The 21,536-nt window shown below is 38.8% G+C and overlaps 1 protein-coding gene across 14 annotated transcripts in view; it reads right to left on the bottom strand.

Annotated features, from left to right (window-relative positions):
* Window positions 1–21,536, bottom strand: part of ANKHD1 (ankyrin repeat and KH domain containing 1) — a 118,646-nt gene that overhangs the window by 74,709 nt on the left and 22,401 nt on the right. For all 14 annotated transcript variants that reach the window (XM_075510207.1, XM_075510208.1, XM_075510203.1 and 11 more), the window contains exon 3: window positions 992–1,148. In XM_075510207.1, the coding sequence (XP_075366322.1) occupies window positions 992–1,148 (157 nt within the window). The remainder of the gene's footprint in view (window positions 1–991; window positions 1,149–21,536) is intronic.

Below are 21,536 nucleotides of genomic sequence, written 5' to 3'. Positions count from 1 at the left end.
CATCCCTGTATGCTTGGACATTGTCTCTATATTCCCCATGGGCCACCTGGCCTGCTTCCACCTCTTGTATGCTTACTTTTTATGTTCAAGCATGCTTCCCCAGCATATTTTCATCTCCCCATGTTTTGATCCACAAGTAATTTCTCTAGCTTCAGTTAGGAAATGAAGCTATATTTGTTCTCTATTTGTATTTACATTTTGAGCAATGACTCAAGACTACTGCCCCTACTGTAAGCACTTTGTTTTGCAAATCCCAAGTCTGAATTTCAAGAGGACATCCATATGAAAAGAAACTTAAGACTTTCAATTTTTGATCCTAGATCTGAAGTTCAACAGTGTATGTGGTCACACCATCCCAACAGTTTAGGAACTATTTGCATCACTTGTCAGAGTAGAAAATATTTCAGGACCCCTAAAGATGCTTTGACATTACCAACGTAGAAGAAAGCTTTTGACAATGTAGGACAAATCCTCAGTTCTGTCATCATGGGAGTTAAATGCCGTCCTCATTAATTATCAGTTACAAAAAGTTATCAGATAATATAGTTTCATTTTCCCCTAAGTTCCTGAGCAAGATCCCAGGGCAAATGGCTGCCCTGTAAGTATTGGTATTCTCTTCCAACTTTTAATACAATGAACTAGATTCATTAGTTTCCAACAAAGTATGCTGAGGCAGTAATTAGAGAACTATCATCGACTCTTCTACAGCCAAGAATTTAACCCATTTTTTAAAAAGAAAGAAACTGTCTAGTACACAGGAAGAGCAGCAGATTAGAAAGTAACATTTTTTCTTACTTTTCTCTTACGCTTTGAAGCCAATAACCTGACGGGACAGCAGTTACACCTTCAGAATCAGTAATTTTGCTTCTGCTAGTAGTAGAGCAGATACATTACCAAGTACTAACCGTAAAATTAACTGAATTTGAAATTAAAAATACAAACTTACAACCTATAGTTGGGAAGCTAGGGGTAAGCAGCGATCAGTACATACTTGTCCACTTGTCCTGCATTGTGATTGTTCTCTGCTCTCATCCGCGTCAATGCAGCAGCAGCTTCATCCAGTGCACAGCTGACAGAGGACGTCAGTCTTCGGAGAACCTCAGGATCTGCGAAGGCTTTACCATCGGCAGTGGACAATTTACCAATTCCTTCAGTGTACGTTCGTTCATCAGTCAGGTTAGTATGAAAGTCACACAAAAGAAATGTAAAGACACTATTTTAGATTTCAGCCACATGCACTATTAGTTAAAAAATCACTTGCAAATATGCCAGAAAATCAGCTACTTTAAAGTAACTGTTAACATTCACCTAAGACCTGAACCTTTAATTAACTAGAATATGGCAGTAAGAAAACCATTTTTCAACTGGCAGCTTCATTACCTGTCCCAAATTCCCAACTCATACCTTCGAAGAATAAAAAAAAAAAAAAAAAAAGAAGAAAGAAACCTCAGGGGAATAAAGATAAGTCCAGGGGTCAGCCCAAAAACAGAAGTTTGGGAAATGGGTATTATTCCACAGGCTTAGTTTAGTATTTTCTGAATGTGAAGAATTTTCTACTTTAAAATGTAAAGTTATTATCACTTTCCCACCCAACTCCACCCAAAATGAAGTGATGAAGTGGACTTAGCTCTAATATACCTTTTCTTTTTTTAAGAGTAGGAAAAAATTTAAAAAAATTAGCTTAAATTCCCAGTAATTTAACATTCTAAACTGCAAAGCTCTAGCTACAGGCACAAAAATTATGAAACAATATTTCAAATATTTTAAGTATACTTAAAATCAATGCCCCCTCTACACTAACATTACACAGTAGAAATGCTTACTCAAGGAACCTTTGTAACAGCTTCTTTTTTAAAAACAGTTTCTTTGCTGCAACACTAAAGCTGAAGGCCAGTACAGAACAGCACCATAAGCAGGTATTTATCCCACTCATTTACATGGCTGATAATGTTATGGTACAGCTGTGTAGTTTTACACTACACAGATTTTACTCCATATAGTTCATCACAGCCTTGAGCACAGCCTATTTTATGTATGCAAACATCACTGCACAGTTGTCTCTGCAGTGTAGGTAGGGCTTATATTTGCATATACAAATGTGCAAATAGTGTAAAGAAATGCACTGATGAATAGTACCCCCTTGCCCCCAAATCAGTTTCACACGCTACAAAAAGCAAATGGTTACTGGTTTATAGATCAGCTACCTTCACTAGTGATGAATCAGTAACTTTTCAATTCCTTCGCTGTTAAACAGGGTCAAATTAGATATAAACCTCTGAGAATAACACATCTTATACCCCAGAAGACTTGCTATTTGGTATGTGCCTATCTCTGCAAGACTGATTTACACCACGTCTCCCACAAACCAGCTTGTAACTATTACAGAATAAATACTGAAATCATACTTTGAAAGTTTTGAACATTGTCTTCAGACAATGTATTTCCCCAGTTTGAGAGCATCCAATTTGTTTCTCATTAATGTAAGAATCAATACTTACCAAATTTCTCCACCCTGAAAACAATTTAGGCTAGCATACACCACGCATACTCTGTTACATTACCCTACATCACTGCTGCAGTGCTGGTAAGTGTTGGCTTACAGTATTCAAACTCAGTGTTGCTGGAATTGATGAAGAGTCCCTATCATGTGATCAAGGCAGACACCTACAATGGGGTGCAGAAGTTTACTTGGCTGACTGAAACTGAGCATGCTCTATGAAGGTTGAGATGAGCTGCTCAAAATACTTGGTCAGATCCAAGTGCACTATCTCCCTGGCTCCAACATCCTACCTCTGGATCACTTCAGCACTGTCAAGAGGCTATGAAAAGCAATTTATAATAAATTACCCACTCCACAATAAAATGACAAATTACAACTAGATCTATCCACACCACACCCATCTGGTTTTTGAAGACCATCTAGTGCACTGCAGAGCAATCAGAGTAGAGAAACATAGGGCCACAGACTCTTGACTCCACATACTTGAAGAGGCTACCGGCCACGTGCCCCCTTCCACCTCCAAACTGTTGAGGACATAACCTTTCTAGCCATGGCTGTTAAATATAGTGAGGGTATAAATAACAAGCCTCAAACACCACAGCTCACACCTTACATATTAAGGTAAACTGAATTCGTTGTTGGTTTAAAAGATGTCAGCTCTGCAGTTGCCACAGGTGGGACAGTGATAGTCACTGCAAAACTGCACCAGGGCATCAATTCAGTACCAAACACACAGAGAAAGTGATGGTTTTTACACAGATCTGCTTCCCCAGTACAGCTCACAGAGAAACTACACAGACATTTACACTAGCTATTTCTGGTGGCAGTGCTGGCTTACACTAGCTTGCAGTATACATAAAAGTACTGCCTAAGGAAAGAAAGGGAATTAAGTTTTCACAACTCAGCACTGAGGCCTCATCTAGGACCACTGCAACCAAAGCTGAACACAGTGGTAAGCAAAGTGGAAAAGTACCTGAGAGAAACCCACAGAATTTAGAAAAATGACCCGTGAGCAAAGACTAAAAGGAGTAGATTTAGTTTACAAGCAGCAGCACAACAGCAGTTTCCCTCCACTTAAAAGGGTCTCATGAAGGAGCCAGTAAACAGCGCTCTGCTGGCAAAAGAAGTGGGAAGTAGGAAGTCCAGTTTAAAAAAAAAAAAAAAAAAAAAAAAAAAAAAACACAAAAAAACCCCACCCACCAAAATGGCCTGGCTATCTGAAACTAAACTGAGTATCTCAATCACTTCAAATCACTAAGGTAGTAGATCAGACAGCTTATCCAGACAAGCAGAACCTACACTTGACTATTCTCTCCATTTTTAAAGTTTGCTTGTTGAAGCATTCATATATAGGATTTCTGAAGGCAAGAGAAGTCACACTACAGATCTAAGTCCTGTGTCCTGTAAAAACAAACGAACTTCAACCACTGCAGAGCTCCTGCTCCACTGTATCTGTTTTCATGGACTACTGCTAGTGGTCTCCTGGAGGACTTGCCAACCACAGGTCACTGGCTCTTCCTTCCAACTGGTAAAAGTACATGTCACTACATTTTCCTACTTTGTTCCAAAAAAGGTGCTATAACCATGCCAAAGAGTTTTGGGGGGGTAAGCTGAAGATGCCCATTATTAAGATCACCTGTACTGTGATCTTACTGTTCTTCCCCTCAAGTGTCCACAGCTAGCCCACTGCAGGGCACAGGGAGCTAGACACACTTTTGGTCTGCCTTTGTGGGGCAGTTCTTTACCTGAGCACCTTCTGCTGAAGCCATGTGCCAGTGTGTTCACAAACTGTGGGAGGGACAAGGCCATTATCCAACAACTGAAAAGAGAGCTCTTAACCACCCCTGGGAACAGGTTGCCCAGAGAAGTAGATGCCCCATCTCTGGAAGTGTTCAAGGTCAGGTTGGACAGGGCTTTAAGCAACCTGATCTGGTGAAAGATGTCCCTGCCCATGGCAGGGGGGTTGGACTGTATGTTAAAGGTCATTTACAACCCAAAAACCATTCTATGATTCTATAGTCTCCCCTGGCTGGAAATATATGGCCTAGCTCCTCCCCATCCAACACATCAACACACAGACTGCAGATCTCTAATTTAGAGAGAAAAGCATGCCAAGTTAGAGAGAATGCTAAGTTAGAGAGAAAAGCCATGCTTTGAATTCCATGATCTGCAAGCAGATTAGTCCTTCTACTGGGCCATAAACCACGAATTCTATGGTACACAGATTCAGGCTGCATCTGAAAAGGTTATTTCCACCAGTTTAAACAAGACAACAATTCAACAGTTTAACAGAGATGAAATGCCCAGTATGACTGACTACTATATAACTAGGCTGAGTCTGAAGCAGATGACTTTTTTTTTTTCCTAAAGCTACTATGGCACACAGCATGACTGAACTTAGTGGCAGATAATGCCAGACGTTCCACAAGTTAGTGCCATACTGCTGAACTGTTGAACTATTTAAATTATCCTGAAGTTGATCAGAGAGGTCTATTAGAAAAAGCAGCTCACCTTTCAAGTGAAAAGCTTGCTCATCAGATACACACCTATGCACCTATAACCAACACTCAGATTTGAAGCACGGGCTTCCTTGTTGACTTTCAGACTCATCAGGATATTCCTACCATGTAACTACCAAGTTAGAGTTTTAGGGCAACCTGAAATGAGCTGTGTGACCTTCCTCTGTTTAACCAGTCAAAGATACAGATATCACCTCAGAAAAACTGGAACACAACCAGGTTTGTGTCTTTGGAAAACCCAAACCAGCAGGACCTTATACCGCTGGTGTGATTTTTTGCCACAAGGAATCAGATTACATTCTCCGAAAACCACGTCTGTGTATTTTCACAATTTGAACACAGAAGTTGAAAGCCATGAATAAATCTTAAAGAACCAACATGAATAACCTAGGCCAAAGTTGTTTCAAGTTCACTGCAGTAAAGGAACAAGTCAGACACACACACTCAAGCAACCATTCCCTTCACTTCTATTTCAAGAAAAGGAACATTTTCACAGAAGCATCAGTTGCTTTACCCTCCCTAACTGGATAAAGTTCCTATCAAGGATAAAGGAAATACTTAAGTGTAGTTTCTAGCTAGTAGCTCATATTACCACCATTTAAAATACCTTAAAAAGAAATTACTCTGGTATGGAGCCCACAGTTAAGTCCCTCATACCACACACAACTGGTGTCAACATATGCTTTGAACATCAAAGGAGATTGTTTCAAAGAGATCAACGTATCTAAGCATAAGAGGTTAACATCCAATAATCCTCACAAAAACCAGAAGATTCTATGGTAATTATGTTCCTTCCCAGTCAGTTCCAGCACACCGTATGTTCTAACACACACTTGAGGCCATTGACCTGCTAACGTGTCCAATTTATGATCTCACGTTCATCACAAAGTTTAACTCAGCTTCAGCTCACATGGAATCATCTGCTGGTCCCAGAGGCTTAAAGGGATCCTCTGTTTCCTTAAGGTCTTACATCACTTGTCCCCCAAAGGCAGGTTTTGATGGAAATGTGGACAGCTTTAAAAGCCCAAAAGAAGAATTAAATGAGAATCGTGGCCCAGAAATGTGTGTCTTTTTTTAATGGTATGTCAAGAACCTGTTTTAATCAGCATGGCGTACATGTAGCACCTCAAACGAGGTGAAGAGAGTTCAGGGAGGGAGAAAAGGGACTTTGTTTTAGCTTCTTTATTGGAATCCCAGTCAGAGGAATCAAGAAGTTCTAGACTGTCAAAAGCAACTGCTACAGTCTTGTGCCAACAAGCAGTAACTGTACCAGAAAAGTATTAATTCTAGCACATCACACAGGTGCTACCACAAGACAAGAAGGCAACAAGCAGGACTGAGCATACCCTGTTCTGTAAGGTCTCAGGTGGCTTAACTCAAATTCTCAACACAGGTATGGCTCCCCTAAGAGCACATCAGGGGAATTCGGTTCAGGCATGTTAAGAGTAGAACCTAAGGGAAGATTTCCTAAAGAAAAGAGATTTCTCAGGACCTTTTAATCCACATGTTATAAGTTTATTTCTGGTAATCCTTAGGAGCAGTGCAGCATCCGCAGAAAATTACCACCTACTATTTTCTGTAAATTCTAGCAGTGGTAGAAGCAAGCAGAGATGATATCAGTCATCTACCAAACAGCAGGCTGCTGCTCTCTGCGATGTCGTAACTTCCTGCTTTGTGTATGTTAACAGAAAGCGATTTTCTAATTCCCCATATAACTAACAAAAAAGTGTGCACTTCACTCCTCTCTGATGATGTCAAAATATCTTCCCAAACACTAGGTTCATATTACATCATTTTCAGAGCCAGTAAACTAAAGTATAGTGCTGTCAGCACACTCACCAAGACCCACATTGATCTGCCAGCAAAGTCAGGAAAACACCACATCAGCTCTAACCTGCTGCTCATGTTTAATGTCTAAGCAAGGTTTGCAAAGTACCTTAAGTTAGCAGCCAGGTGGTGAAGCAACGGGAATTGGCAAGCACAGCACAGACGCCAAGAGCACACTCACTGCCAGACCTGTGCCCACTCCACTCCAGGTCAGGCTTCAACAACTGCACAATGCTCCCAGCATGGCCATTGCTGGTTAGAAAGACATAGGCACAGAAACACTGAACGCAGTTTTGTCTCACCAGTTTTCTAATAAACCCCAGCTACAAAAAAAAAAAAAAAAAAATCTGGGTCCCACTGATTACGGGCCCACACAGCAATGGAAAGACAGACTTTAGTCTTGCAAAAGAGACTTGAGCAAGGATGCAACACAAAATATTTCAGCCCATCTAAAGTGAGAGTGCATTGTGCTGGCTCTATGTTTTCTTGTGAAAAACAGTCCAAAGCCAAGCAAATCAAAAGGAATGGCCATCTTCAAGTTCCACTGTTTCTGCATTAAGGTATCTAATTTACAACATCAGAATGAGGGACATAATATTTTTACAATTTTTTTAAATATCTTTTAAATATTTAAATGTGTTTTATTGTATGCTGATTGCTCAGACTAAAGTCCTTAAGGAAGAAACCACACGTTGAGTAGTGTTCTTTGTATATAGTCATCAGAAAAATACTAATAATTCATTCTAGTGTAGTCATCTTTCTAAAATTCATATGCTTTTAAAAACTTTAAGATAAAGTGTTGTTAAAAAAAATGTAATTCACACTAAGCTAAAGAACATTAGAGTTACAAAGGAAGGTTATTTGCTGTGTAAGGAAAATAACTGTTTTAAGTCAGAGTATAGGCTGACCTATGCCATTGGGATTTTTGGGTGAACCATTTGGCCTTTAAAACAAATTTCTTCACTAAAGCAGTTAAAGTTTAAAACCCTCTTTATTAAATTAAGCGTGCCATACTTAAATTTCCGTATGATTGTGGTGAGTCTTTGAAGAATTCACACAATATTTACAGACCCTAATCATATCTAATGAAGTACCCAGGACCACATGTCAAGGGAGACCTTCAGGAGCTTGTAATCCAAGGATGCAAAAAGAAGAGTTGCACTGAAATCTGCAGAGATTTTACATCTGGAATAATCCATATCTCAAAAGAAAAAAAAAAGAAAAAAGCCAACAAGAACAATAAAACACACCACAAAAACACCCCAGCTAGTTACTTCAGATACTATAGCTTTGCCTTACCTACCTACATTTCATTGCTAACATTATTTGTATAATGACATAAACCCTGTTCAGGAATAGCTGACTACTTTGCCTTTCAAAAAACCCATATTTTGACATCAATTTCATACCACACAAGTCCTCTCCTGACATACCAGCCCTTAATAAAAACATTGGTAGCAAATATCCTTTTACCATAATTATTTTTACCTCATCTTTCACATAATTCAGAAGGAAGATAAACAAACTTTGAACAGAAATGCTGTTTTAAAGTTTTTGAATTCTCACTCCTGACATTTAAAATGCCATATACTGCCATGTTGCAACAAACTTGCTTATAATCTTACCCTATCATCCCAATCCAAGAACACTTTGATTCTGGTCTGGCACATCCTCGAAAAGATATCTAAGCCACCTGGCACTACCCTTCTAGTCACTACATAACAGATTATCACACATTACTGTGCCATTATGTATGAGATTACCCATTAGTCCTTAAATAAGCCTGCAATTTCATAGATAATGAGTATCTTTAAACACCAATAATTATTTTGAACAAGAAAATATCATGAACTAAATTGGTTGGGTTCCCCTTCCTGCTCAAGATCCTTCCCAAATCAGTCTTTCTGCACTGTATAATACTCAAACTCAAAGATAGGAAACCTTAATCCCTATTTAACAGAAAGAGTAATTCCCAAAAGACAAATGTGAATGCAAATCAAAGGAGACAAAATTGTGGTGACGCACATTGGTCATGTTTTCAAAAGCGTAATCAATCCTCAGACTGAACTAGTTCCCTAGTCCATCTTCAGCAGCCAGTAGCAGGGAAAAAAAATAAAATTATATACCTGCTCTCTCTGATTGCCCATGTGCTTAGATTGTAACTCAGTTGATCATTACTAAACTTCTTGCTAAAATTCACAACACACTCTCAAATACAGCAGGGTTGGATTATTCAAGTTGACTAAATGGCATATATGCTGAGTCTACAAATCTAATTTTGTGTTCCTTATAGGCCCTTTTTTACTAGGGTAAAATAAGGTACCCGAGTGATTTGTCTTACAACTAGCCGTATCATAACTGAAATATTTTTCCTTTCCAACAAATTTAGATCTCCAAAGGCTCTACAACAGCACCTTCCAAAGTTTTTGAACCTCAACTAGTGTCACCCAGTAACATTTCTGGAAGGCTAATGTCGTTCTTCATTACTGTGCCAATTAAAATCAACCTCTCTAAAAGCAGTGCCATTCCCTCAGAAGCAGGGCTCGAGATCTATGCAGCCACCACAGTGCTTCAGACCACACCTATTGCCCTGGCTTGCTCCATGATTTTCACAATGCAAGTAACTCCTCTTGTACAATACGGTCAGCTTGCCTGAGCAGGCTGCAGCTTGATAGCTTCCTCAGCAGATGATTTATCACCTTATAAAACCAATTAGAAAACACAGAGTAGGAGAATGTCCCTTCTAATTGTATTTCACTGTATTTACCAGTTTTCAACTCAATGACATTCCCAGATTGAAACAGTAACCCTGAAGTTTACTCAGTTTACTTGTTGCCACAAAGGTTCGGTTCCTTGGCTGTTTTCTGTTGGTTTTAGTGGTAAACTTATCAAAGTGTGAAAGTTCAGGGTACTACAAAGCCAATGTAATGTATCAAAAATAGAGCTTGTCTTCTGCCCTAAAATCCCTTTCTAAGGTAAAATCCAATGAATAAATATTTAAACACACACACACCCCACACCCCAAACTCATAATATCTCAAAATCATGCATCAGTAAGATGCCAGCTTCTACTCAAGATATAAAAATTTTTGGGCAAGCGCCGAGTCTTCTGTTGGCTATACCCTCCCCACTTGCAAGTGCCAGATTTTGGGGGGGGAACTCAAACTATAAGGGACTTCAGCAAGAGGTCATCTTTATTTCCTCACCACAAAACACACCACGTAGAAGGGATTCTTTCATACAGAACTAGATTTAAAGTTTCAAGTTTTCCCAACACCTTCCTGAGATTAAAAAAGTTCAGCACTTTTGCTGGAAACAGATCATGCAATAAGGTAAATGAAGCATCCTTCTGACATGACGTGGTGGGTGAGCAGACCACCACTGTTACACTCAAAAAAAAATCTCAATCCAGAAACCATTTAGAACTGACTAAGCTGTTACTGTCTCATGAACACCTCCAAACAAAACATACAGGCAAAAAATCATGCAGAGGTTATCACCTGATCACCTCCTGTGTGCAGCCAAAGCTAGCCATGAGCCTTCCTAATGCTTCAGTCCTTTACACGAATGTATGTGCGGAGTAGTAACAGAATTTCTTAGTAAACTAACCCGTATCAAAAGGCTGCTCCACAGCAGTCAAACCCTGTAATTAGCACTGTCATATCTCTATCCAGGCAAAAGCTTCAAGCATCTTCACACAGTATAACCTCTGTTTCAGGGAATTCATGTCTATTACTCAGGTACGTCAGAGCTGGATCATGTGCATTAACTAAATTGGGCACTTTTGGGATGCATTTGAGCAACTATGCCTGGCCAGTTGGCCCATCAGATATCTCAGAGAAAGGCTGTGGCCACATAGTGCAGAAGGTCTCTGCAGTAGATCTAGCTCTTTCTAGAAGAGCTGGTCTTCCTCAGCCTACACTGTACAGTTGTTCGATCCAGTAACTCCTACCATATGCCTGGAAATCCCATAAAGCTACAGAAAAACGTCCAGCTTTTCCAAGCAGAGTGCCTGTAGAGAAGAAAGAATAGTCTTCCCCATGGATAATACCAGCAAACAGAGGATGATAAGCTCAGAGCAGCTTAGGCACTTGGTGCCAATCTGACAGCAGAAAGGCTCAGTGTAACTCCTTGAGTAAGCCTTTGCCATCTTCCAAATCACAATAAAAGAATTCTCCTGCAAATAGTTCTGCTAGCTTAATGTGATACCAGAAGCTGACACCAGTGGCAGAAAGAAAGCATTCATTACTGTACAAAGGAAACAATGTTGTGCCTAACTTCAGGCCCAAAAGGATGAAACAATCAGACAATTAATGGCAGCGCTACTATTTAAAATCCTGGCACATCTGGAACATGCCCTCAAGATGGCAAAAGGCTTGTAAAAATACAAAAATTTGGTTTGACTGGAAAAGGAGAGGAGGAACGTGACAAATTCCAAATCCCTTGGTGAAAAAACCTGCCAAGAGAAAGAGAAGACAAGAACATCTCTTGACGGCAACCAGAGAAAATAAACAATTTTATTATGTAATGGTCATCTACTTAGACCACAACTAACTAAACCTCATAGAAGTTTTACTTTTCCCCCTCAAAAAAATCGGTATTTTTTTTTTGCTTAGCTAAATCTCTCTGAAAAACATGTCTGGTCCTTTGAAATTTCTCATTTAAAAGACATTTTAGTGTAGGTACAACCTATAGTCTCTTTTTGAGAAAAGGAGTAACCAGAATGCTTCTCCATTTTTCAATTGGTCATTCCAACACTATTAGTCCCAGGGAGGGAGTCATAGAGATTTGATATGGTAGGCTTTATTATTTTAGCTTTGTTTTCTAAAACACTAAAAACAACTACGCTGAGGCTTTCAGTCCTTTCAAAGTCAAGCACACACCTTTGTACTCTTCACCACTGAATATCAAAATTATAGTCTGATCTTAGCTCCAGCGCACTGAAAACTTATTGTACCCTTAACATCCCTGTTGTAGCTACGCTGAACACAATAATTTATCCTTTTATATACATTTGATACAAACTTTCACTATAGAACTGTGGGGTTTTTCCCCTGTATCACCGAGTGCACGGCACAAACAGAATTCACTGGCTGTAACTTTTATTTTTATTCTCCTCAATTAGTATTTGGGCATGCTAAATAATACTCATTTAGCATGAAATTAAGAGCTACAGCTTGGGGGTTTGGTGGGGGGTTTTTTGAGTAATTAGCATTTTACAATATTTCATGTCACCATCACAGTTCCCCACAGACTTCCAGAGCAGCCATGTTTTCAATTTCTACAAACCAGATTCCTGACAGCAAACCATCACACTCAAATATGACATTTTCAATGCTATCTGAAAAATCATGTTCAGATCATCTGCTAAGCATTTTCTGGCAAAAGCAGAAATACAATTTTATTCTCCTGGGTTGTATTTCATGGTTTTAATACCAAAATATCCCTTTCTTCACAAATCCCCACTCCTAAAAGTAATAGGAACTCACCCACTTGAGCAATATCCACAAGTGAAAGGGGATGTCTGAAAAAAAACCTGAAAGGCCATCACAACATACACATGCCACTGGAGAAAATTACCCTTAATTCCAGCTTCTAATTTTTCACTTGCTTGACACTGCAAAACCTTAATATTATATTTGCATTTACATATATTTCAATGTACTTGGCAGAACAGGAGCCAGAGATCTCGATGACATTTCTCTCCGCTTTCCAGTTTGGCAACTGTAGCAGTGAGATTTTCTTTTTTTCAGAATCAAAACCTAGGAAGTACTTCTCCAGCTGCAATCAGTTCTTACTGTTATTTTGGTAACATTTTGATGACAAGGGATCCTTTTTGGGATCATCTGCTTTTACATCAGTGTGCTCAGATATCTCAAAATCTGAAAACTAATTTCTGTGTTGCAGCACAAACATGAATTCTTGTTCAACTAGTCAATACTCATTAACATTCACATTTCTTTTGAGAGTTTCCTTATTAGATTTAAATTTAGTCTCATGTTACTTCAATACCAGGTTACCTAGTCAGGTAATTCACAACATTAGCCAGCAACTTCCACTTTTACTAAAGCTTGGAAGACCCATAAGCAAATTCAGCAATGAAAAAACAGCTCTACATAGACTTACAGATGTTTCTAGCAATATCCCAATCTCCACAAATAGTCTGCAATTTCCTCTAATTCCTCTCCACCAACCCAATCGACCCATTTCCTTTGTTTTCAGAATGCAAGAAGGAATACAGATATTTGACAGATATGGAATACCACACATTTTAACTTAAAATACTAAAATAAAAGATTGGTTTAAACCTTGTGACAGAGTTTTGTTACCATATAAAATAAAAGAGTTCAAATAGGAAAGAATGATACCAGAAAAGTTATCCATAACTATCTCCTCATACTCTACATCTTACTTAAATTCCTGACCATGACAGAGTTTGCTACAGCATAACTCTAAATTTTTCTATCAGTTTGATTTTTTCAAGCTTTCACTAGGCAACCATTTTCTCCCATTGTATGAAAATTGAGTTACCTTTTCTAAAGCTGAAATAACATGAGCTCTTCTGTACCGATCTAGTATATGGCCACTACCAGAATGATGACTCAGTACTCCTCCTCTCCCTGGGTTTCCCCAGGCACTCCCACCAACACCACCGCACTCACAGTTGGGAAAAGAAGAGGGAGTTTTCTACCAGCACAGCAAGATTAATTTGACCAGCAAAGGGTCTTTCTAGCCAACACCAGAACTGGCAAGAGGAGAGAAAACTGTGCAGCCAGAAGATTCCTGCCTGATGGTGACAGCAAATAGCCATTAAACCACCTCAGCCACCTCACACACCTTCCCCCTGGTGGCACTCATTCAGAATGTTTAAATTTTTATGTTTCACAGAATCACAGAATCATATAGAAAAATAGTTTCCTAATCAAATATCTTTATAAAAAACCCCAACCTTTCCAGTTTTCAAGATTTTGTTTCTATTAAATCTGTAGCAAAGAAACATTTACCTTACTACAAGGTGACGTGTTCCCAGGTACAATCGTCAAGACTGCTGATTCCTTACAGGAACCATGACCTTCAGACACCTTCATCACGTATGTGCATAAAATCATGCTGATCACTCAACCAAATGCACTTTGACCCCATACATATTACATGTAGTTAATATGTAAGTATCATTAATTACTCCTGCGTCATAGTTACAGGTGTACTTCGTCATCAGCAAACAACTTTTTCACCCATCTCACTACAGATCAGCATCTGGGAAGGATATCTGCCTCTTGGATTACCTCGTGCTTTAAAGAAGCAACTACAATTAGGACAAAAGCAATAATACAATTTAAAAAATTGCCAGTTCTGTCACAGTCACCATTTAAACAGCAATTCAATGGCTGAATTGCTTTAAACAAAGCAAACTAAAGCTTAGGGGAGAATATGAGAGGGCTTGTAGTTCAACACAAAGCCTGAAGAATTATATTCAAGTACAAGAAAGTGTTCATATTTCCTCCAGCAGAGAAGCAAAAATTTAACACAATTATGACCAGAACAGACATTAATGCTGAACTTGTCTAGATTGGTCTAGAGTGCTCACTCATGCTTCTCCCTTTCCTTTTTTTGGGTGTTTGGGTTTTTTTGATTGTTTTGAAGTCTCTTTGGAAGAATTAAGCCTTGGTCCAAAACCCAGTGAGTATATTCCCCACACCTATGAAATAATACAAACAATTATGGCAAAAAACTACTTAGCATGCACTGAAAGCTATTATACATATGAACCCCTGGGCTGAAGTTCATACTCTCTACCTACCACTAACAGCTAGGCTTCAACTGACATGTAACTGCTAGTTTATCTCGCCTTTGATCCCACAGCATCCCTGCTGGCCAGAGCATCTGCTCAGCTAGAATATTCAAGAGGCAACAAGGTGGACAGGTAAGACAAAGGAGGGGAGAAAGGAGCATCTTCCTCAGCCCCAAGATTTTGTACTGGAAAAAAAGAAGTTTAGTTTCTTCAAGGAATCTGGCTTTTTTTAAAAAAAAAAAAAAAAAAAAAAGAAAAAGAAAAAGTGTAGGGCAAAAGAAATGAAACTAAACTAGATCTTTTCAGTGTGTGGCCATAGAGATTCCTACAAAAGAGTTTTGTTCAAACTATCTGTGTTTTGGCTTGCAAGACATATCAAATGCAAGTACAGACATTTGAATTTGGCCTTGGAGGAGGACAAAGCTTCTGTTTACTCATTCTGAGTTAAGAGCAAAGGTAGAAGACCAGCCTAGAAAAAAAAAAAAAAATACACACACCAAAAAAACCCTCAAAACAAAACAAAGCAAAAGCCTGATCAACATCCACAGGGACTGCTAGGTAAGAACTGCAATAGGAAAGAGTCAGACAAAACAATTATTCATCAAGAAATTGCTCTAACCCTGAGACAGTTGCAACCCAGTAGCTACAACTGTTGTAAGGCACATTTCAAGCCAGGGATGATTCCCACAGCACAACCTACTCTTTTTCCAGATCTTCTCAGTCTGTAAAGACCTAATGTCTACTAGACATCTATATTGGAATATTTAGAAAAAAAATCTGCATCCTATAGAAAACTCACAGTACCCTGCCTGTCTTCTGTCAGTATATGAGTGAGTTCTAGTTAGTGCAGTATTGTACAAGATCTGACAGTAACTCAGGTATTTTTATTAAACAAGTCACAGAGTAACAGCTAATTCTACCAGCTCCAGTAAATTGTTGGGGTGCGTTCTGGTTTAGGTGGGGTTTTTTTTGGTTTGTTTGTTTGTTTTGGGGGATTTTTTTGTTGTTTTTTGGTTTGTTTGTTTGTTTTATTAAAAAAAGCACTTTTACCCATGGCAACTAAGGCCTCCTTTCTAACTTGTTTTTGATTGTAAGGAAATATATGGTCTTGCATTTGAGAGGAATATTCAAAACATAATGCTAACTTTAATCCAAATTATAAAGGACAAGGATGAGATTAAGTACTAGTTTATAAACATCTACATTACTCTGGACATGAATTTGTTTTGCTGCTTCTCCAGGATTAAATGGGAGGAAATAGGATTAAATACTGTATATTACAGTTAAATAGGAGCTTACCACTTCATTTCTGAATTTTTTTGAATGACCAAGTCAGGGATTTTTTTTTAGGGGTTTTTTTCACCTTTAACATAGATAAGAGGCAGCAATACACACCCAGAAAGATTTGCCATGGCAGCAAAATCACAGCGAATTATTTGGGTGACTGATGCCTTTTCCATTGCCAGCCTTGTCTTCCCTCCCTCGCTACCTCCTCCTGCAACATCTTTTCCAGGGCCACAGCACCAGCAGGTATTCAAGTACATTCATGCACTTAAAATAAATGCTATTCTGGTTGCATCATGCTTGCCAGTATTATTGTGATTAGCTAAGGGAAAACTTCAGCCACAAGCTGAATTGTTTGCCTGGCTTTGTTTAGCTTTTAGATGGACACACGCTCAAATGTCAGACTCAGCACATCTCCCCTAGAGATGGGCAGTCACCTGCTCACACCCTGTCAAATGAAGCGTGAGGGCACACATACATACCAGCACACTCAACTGGATCATAATGACAGTATATGGTGCTAAACAAACATGTAAGAATTGGTATCGTCTACTGTCTGCCCTGGCAAGAATCAAAGGAGCTAGGCTCCAAATTCAGAGCTTTGGACATCAGCTCTGACATTCCTGGTATTTCAATGAAGAATCCAGGCTAGAGACTGAGAAAAAAGAATCAGATTGCTTCTGGTTGCTTATACAAAGTAGTATTAAAACCCCAAGTCACTCTTGGGGATTTTATTTAAGTTGAGACTGTAGTGCTTACAATATTTACCCATACAACTATAAAGACAGCAACTTTGTAAGTGATCCAGAAGCAGAAATCATGACCTCTGTAAGGAGAGCTTCAAAATAAATTCTTTACTTTGTGCCATCAAATACGGAGAAATTTACAAGGTTTTATTTCATTATTTTATAGAAAAATACCAAGGCTAACAGTAGGCAATTATTCTTTAATTCCTGGTTCTTCCTTTCATGCCTTCTCAGAGAGAAAAACCAGTATTTCCTTATTTCAAGTCTGACAATTGCTTGTCTCCAAGACTCTGAAACATACACATCAAAGAACTAAGACTGCTACTGAAACATGGAAAGGAGGAACATGGAAATGGTACCATCCACTGTGGGAGGGTGAAGAGCGAAGAAAAACCCCACGTCTTGATGTTTCAGGGATAAGAAAAAAAAAATTATTAATGCTGAAGGCAGTGCACAAAATTCCTGTTCTTGACTTCTAGCATTCTAACTAAGCCCAATATTTTAAGTCCCATCTATTTTAGGGCTTCTGACCTTTGAAAACAAGTTACTTCACAGGCCCTCTCACCTATATTTGGTGGTAGAAGGAGAAAAGAGTGGAATTACTTTCTGCTTTTTGAGTAACCTAAGGCTTATGGAGGAAAAGTATCATATGGAGATGGAGACTAACACCAGGAGACTAACACCTATGGAGACTAACACCAGAATATGACCCCCATGCATAACAGAGATGCAGGAAGAAGAGGAGTCAAATAACCTTTGAATGCTATTTATAGGCAAATATCCCACCTGAACTCTTTTCTCCAAATTTCTAGCATTCAGTGGGAAACTGAGTCCCAATGGGCTGTAACTGCTTTCCTGAATCAGAAAATGGCTCTGCCTCAGTACAGTACTCAGTGACTATCTGGGGAAAAAAAATTTGAAGAGACTTCTACATTTTCAAGCAAAGAACTAAGAGTTAACTTTGAGGGCCAGTAACATCATTGACTTAACCCAGAAGCCCATGGACTTTTAGCCCCCAGTTTATGCCAATTATGTATGGCAAAGCAAGCAAAAATATTCAAGTATTTTCAGAGGCTGACCAAGTGTGCCACTTCTTTAAAAAAAATACCACCAGCCTAATGGTGTATAGCACAGACTAGTGTATAAATTCATGTTTCAAACTGAACATTTGAGAAACACTTCAAAACCTCTCCCCACCTAAGAAGATCCACAGCCTTTCAGTGTACTGTCATTACATACACGCTGCATAAAAAAAAAATCCTGAAAATAAGATCTCTGGGAATGTCACAGTAGATTAGAGTACAAAGCAACCAAAAAAATCAGGATGCTACAGTCTTCAGAAAGAAAATAAGGAATTTATTTTGCCATGACCCAACTTGAAGAAAGAACACGCCCACCTACTGTTAACTCATAAGAAAAAACCACCCCTTTACAAGAACAGTCCATACCATCACATCTTTTTATTCTTTGCAGCATCCTCCTAAGGTTCAAAAATGATAATGGAAGAGGACACAGGTGCATCAAGAGATGCACTTTCACATAGGTCCATGTCTCTGAAGCTCTGCTTCTTCAGATGGAGTTTTTGTCCATCAGAGGTCACAGAATCCAATGTGTGGCACCACAGAGCACAAGTTTTACTGAGCTTCTTTGGAGCACAATGCGGAGAGAAATTGTAACAACCATTAATCCAATGGATAGCTTCTGGATGGAGTTGCTTCAAATAGCAAATATGGAAAAGTTTGGCCAATTAAGATTTTAGTAAAGCAAACTTCTTCCATTATTTCTCTCCAGGTCTTTGCTCTTCTCTGCATAAAGACTAAAATAAAGTTGTTCTACCTCTTATTCTGTCTCTATAGTCTAGGAAGATCAGGCACTGGGTGTGCTCACTGTAAGAGAAGGCTAATAGCCAAAAGCACAGCCACATTGCAAGTTTCTCCTCTTTTCATTATTAAATCTTCTTACATGCTCCTTTCCCTGTAGAGACTTCCAAAACATGCTGCTTGCTTGTTTTTGGCAATACAAGGCAAAGCCAACTGGAACTCATGCCAGGTTGGCTAGAATATTCTTACTCACTGTGGCCTTCCTCTGTCACTCAGAAGCTATGTAATTCTTTGAAAGCAGAGATAGAATTTTAGCCTTTATAACAATTCAGATTGAAGAAGGTTTTTTAAAGGACATATCCAAACAGGAGTGTCAGCAAATATATATACACACATACACAGAGGAATAATCAACTGTACACACAGGAATAATCGACTGCACAAATACAGAATAATTTGTTCAGGTAGCAGTTCTTCAGAAAAGTATTGGTAGATTTAAAGTCAAATTCAACTTGTAAACCAACATTTCTCCTGCAAAAGGCAGACAACAAACTGAGATGTATAAACAAAAGCACAGCTTGCAGGACAGGTGAAATAACACTCCTAACTCTCCATGCATCAATAGAGGACAAATTGAGTAATATGACTAATTTGGGGCAACAAGCTATGAAGAACAGAGATCACTTACAGAGACTCCAGAGGAAAACAAGAGCAGATGAAAGTCTAAATAATGTAAGTTAAGGGTAGAAAAAGATTTTATGTTATTGGGGGGGGGGGGGGGGGGGGGAGAGAGAACTGAGGAAGATAACAGTCTGCAAGTTGGTTCTAAGAATGGCTGCATTGAAAAAGGGAACACTGAACTGGACATGATGCATAAAACAAGCAGCCAAAGCAACTCCACTAAAAAACACCAATTGCTTTACTACAACAACTTTCTTCCTTCCCTAATTAAGCTCTTCCAAAGCAGCTTAGTGCCCCCTTCACCCCCAAGTTACGTATTTCAGCATGTAACACTGAGGACTGATACTCAGAAAAACCTTCTCATCCTAAGGACTGCAGTTGGCTTGGCATGCTGCGGAGCTTCCAGCAGCACTGGAGATAGTTTGTCTAACCAGATCTTAAAGCCACCCATCAGGAATGGCACAAGCATAGCTGAATTTGCTTGGGGAGAGGAAGAGGAGGAGATAAAACTAGATCTAATGAGATTTCTTTCAGCTCTATTTTTCAAAAAGTTTTAAGAAGCTGTACAGAATTTGAGGAAAAGGTGATGGCTAAATGACAAGTTAGTAATTGCTGTTTTAGAGATAATACTTTGTTACACGGGGAAAAAAGTCGTTACAGAACTGCACTGTGCCTTTTGTTCCCACAGCAAGTATTATCTTAACGGATACAACAGGCATAAATTTGTGCAAGGTAATAGTTTTTGGGTTTTGGGGTTTTTTTTTGTTTTTTTTTTTTTTTTTAAGTTTCCTAGTATATGTTGAATCCTCAAGTACTTAAATACTTCACATTCACAAACAATATAAATTCCATTTTTGTGCAAGATGCTTAATGCACTATAGCTTGTTTTAAATCAAGAGATTTAAGTTCTTTCAAATTTCTTACCTTTCAAAGTAAGGTCTTTAAAAAGGCAGAAGATAATTTGTAACAGGCAATGGAGGTGCTCATGCCCCATTGCAAAAAGCCACTTCCTTCAGTAAGTAGAATCAAAGATGAGTGGCAGTATATTTTACATTTTATCTTTCATTAATCTGGTTAAAACTAGCTTGACTTTCCAGAAATAAGCAGAATTTGATCATTTACGCTATCCATATACTACATTATCATTTGTTTTCCTAGAAACTTGTTTATTGTAATTACTTCCTAAATATACAATAGTAATATTTTGCCAAAGGTGAGTTACCAATTGAAAAAAAGCAACAGATTCACCCATTACACCATATACGGTAAAGTATTAATGACTCAGTATAATCTGTTGCTTCTGACACTTTAAAAAAGCCAAATATTTAATACCATTATAAAACTAAAAAGAACAATGTATTGTAGGTCCGCCAACGAGAGCTCAGTTAATTCCTCTCACATGTCCCGAGACACTCGTCACAGCACACGAAATAGCCTGTTTAAGCAACTCTTATATAAAACAGGTAGCAAGCAGCCCTGCTTCCAAAATAATCATGTTACATCTCACAGTATACTTCCAATCAGCCCCAGAAGGGGTGGCTACAACATTCAGACTACCAACCTGATTTACCAGTCTGTCCAGTATGGAGCCAAGTGGCTGGCACTAGTTACTGCCACCACACTTTGCCATTAAGTTACAGACCATCAAAAAAAATTTGAAATCTGCGCAGACAGACTCAGATCCGATCTTCTGCACACTTCTAAACTCTGGTTTTATCATCATGTGCTAAGGAAACTACATGACTGACAAATGCAGAAAATCAAAATGCAAAACTTAAAACCCAAGTCTGTGTAAATGAGTTTTTTAATAAACTATTAATAGAGTCTTCTTGCAGGAGATAAAAGCAAGAGACACAGGCTTTTCTACCTCCTTGCTCCTTCCTGACTCTCCTGACGTACTTAGGGAGAAGAGTTACATTTTGATGAAATCAAACTTGCAAGCGTAGTAGCTGCTTCATTTCACAAGGTTAACATCTACGCTCCCCTCTTACACAGGCATCACAAAGAAAGAATCATACCAGTAGCCAACTGTTTAGAGAGAAAGCATGCACATGAATGAAACAGAAGAACACAGGAAAAAAAATACTATACCACACTCAAGAAAGATACATTCTGTGGTAAGACATTTGGGTCAACAGCAGTATTTACCAGATATTAGCTTTAAGCGACCTGTGGTTTGAGCTAGTGTTCTATTTTTTTCTGTACCTGATTAATATCACAGACCCACATAACTAGCTTACCTGCAATATTGCTATGCAAGATCTTTATTTACCAACTCTAGCACAAATCAAGACAACCAAAGCAAAAGCTTGCTTCAATGCACTGTCAACAAACAGGAGTCTTACTAGCTGTCCCACAACAGGCCCC

This window comes from Mycteria americana, chromosome 8 (assembly GCF_035582795.1).
Source record: "Mycteria americana isolate JAX WOST 10 ecotype Jacksonville Zoo and Gardens chromosome 8, USCA_MyAme_1.0, whole genome shotgun sequence".
NCBI lineage: Eukaryota > Metazoa > Chordata > Aves > Ciconiiformes > Ciconiidae > Mycteria > Mycteria americana.
Note: the sequence above shows the minus strand (reverse complement) of the source record. Positions and strands in the feature narration are given on the sequence as shown.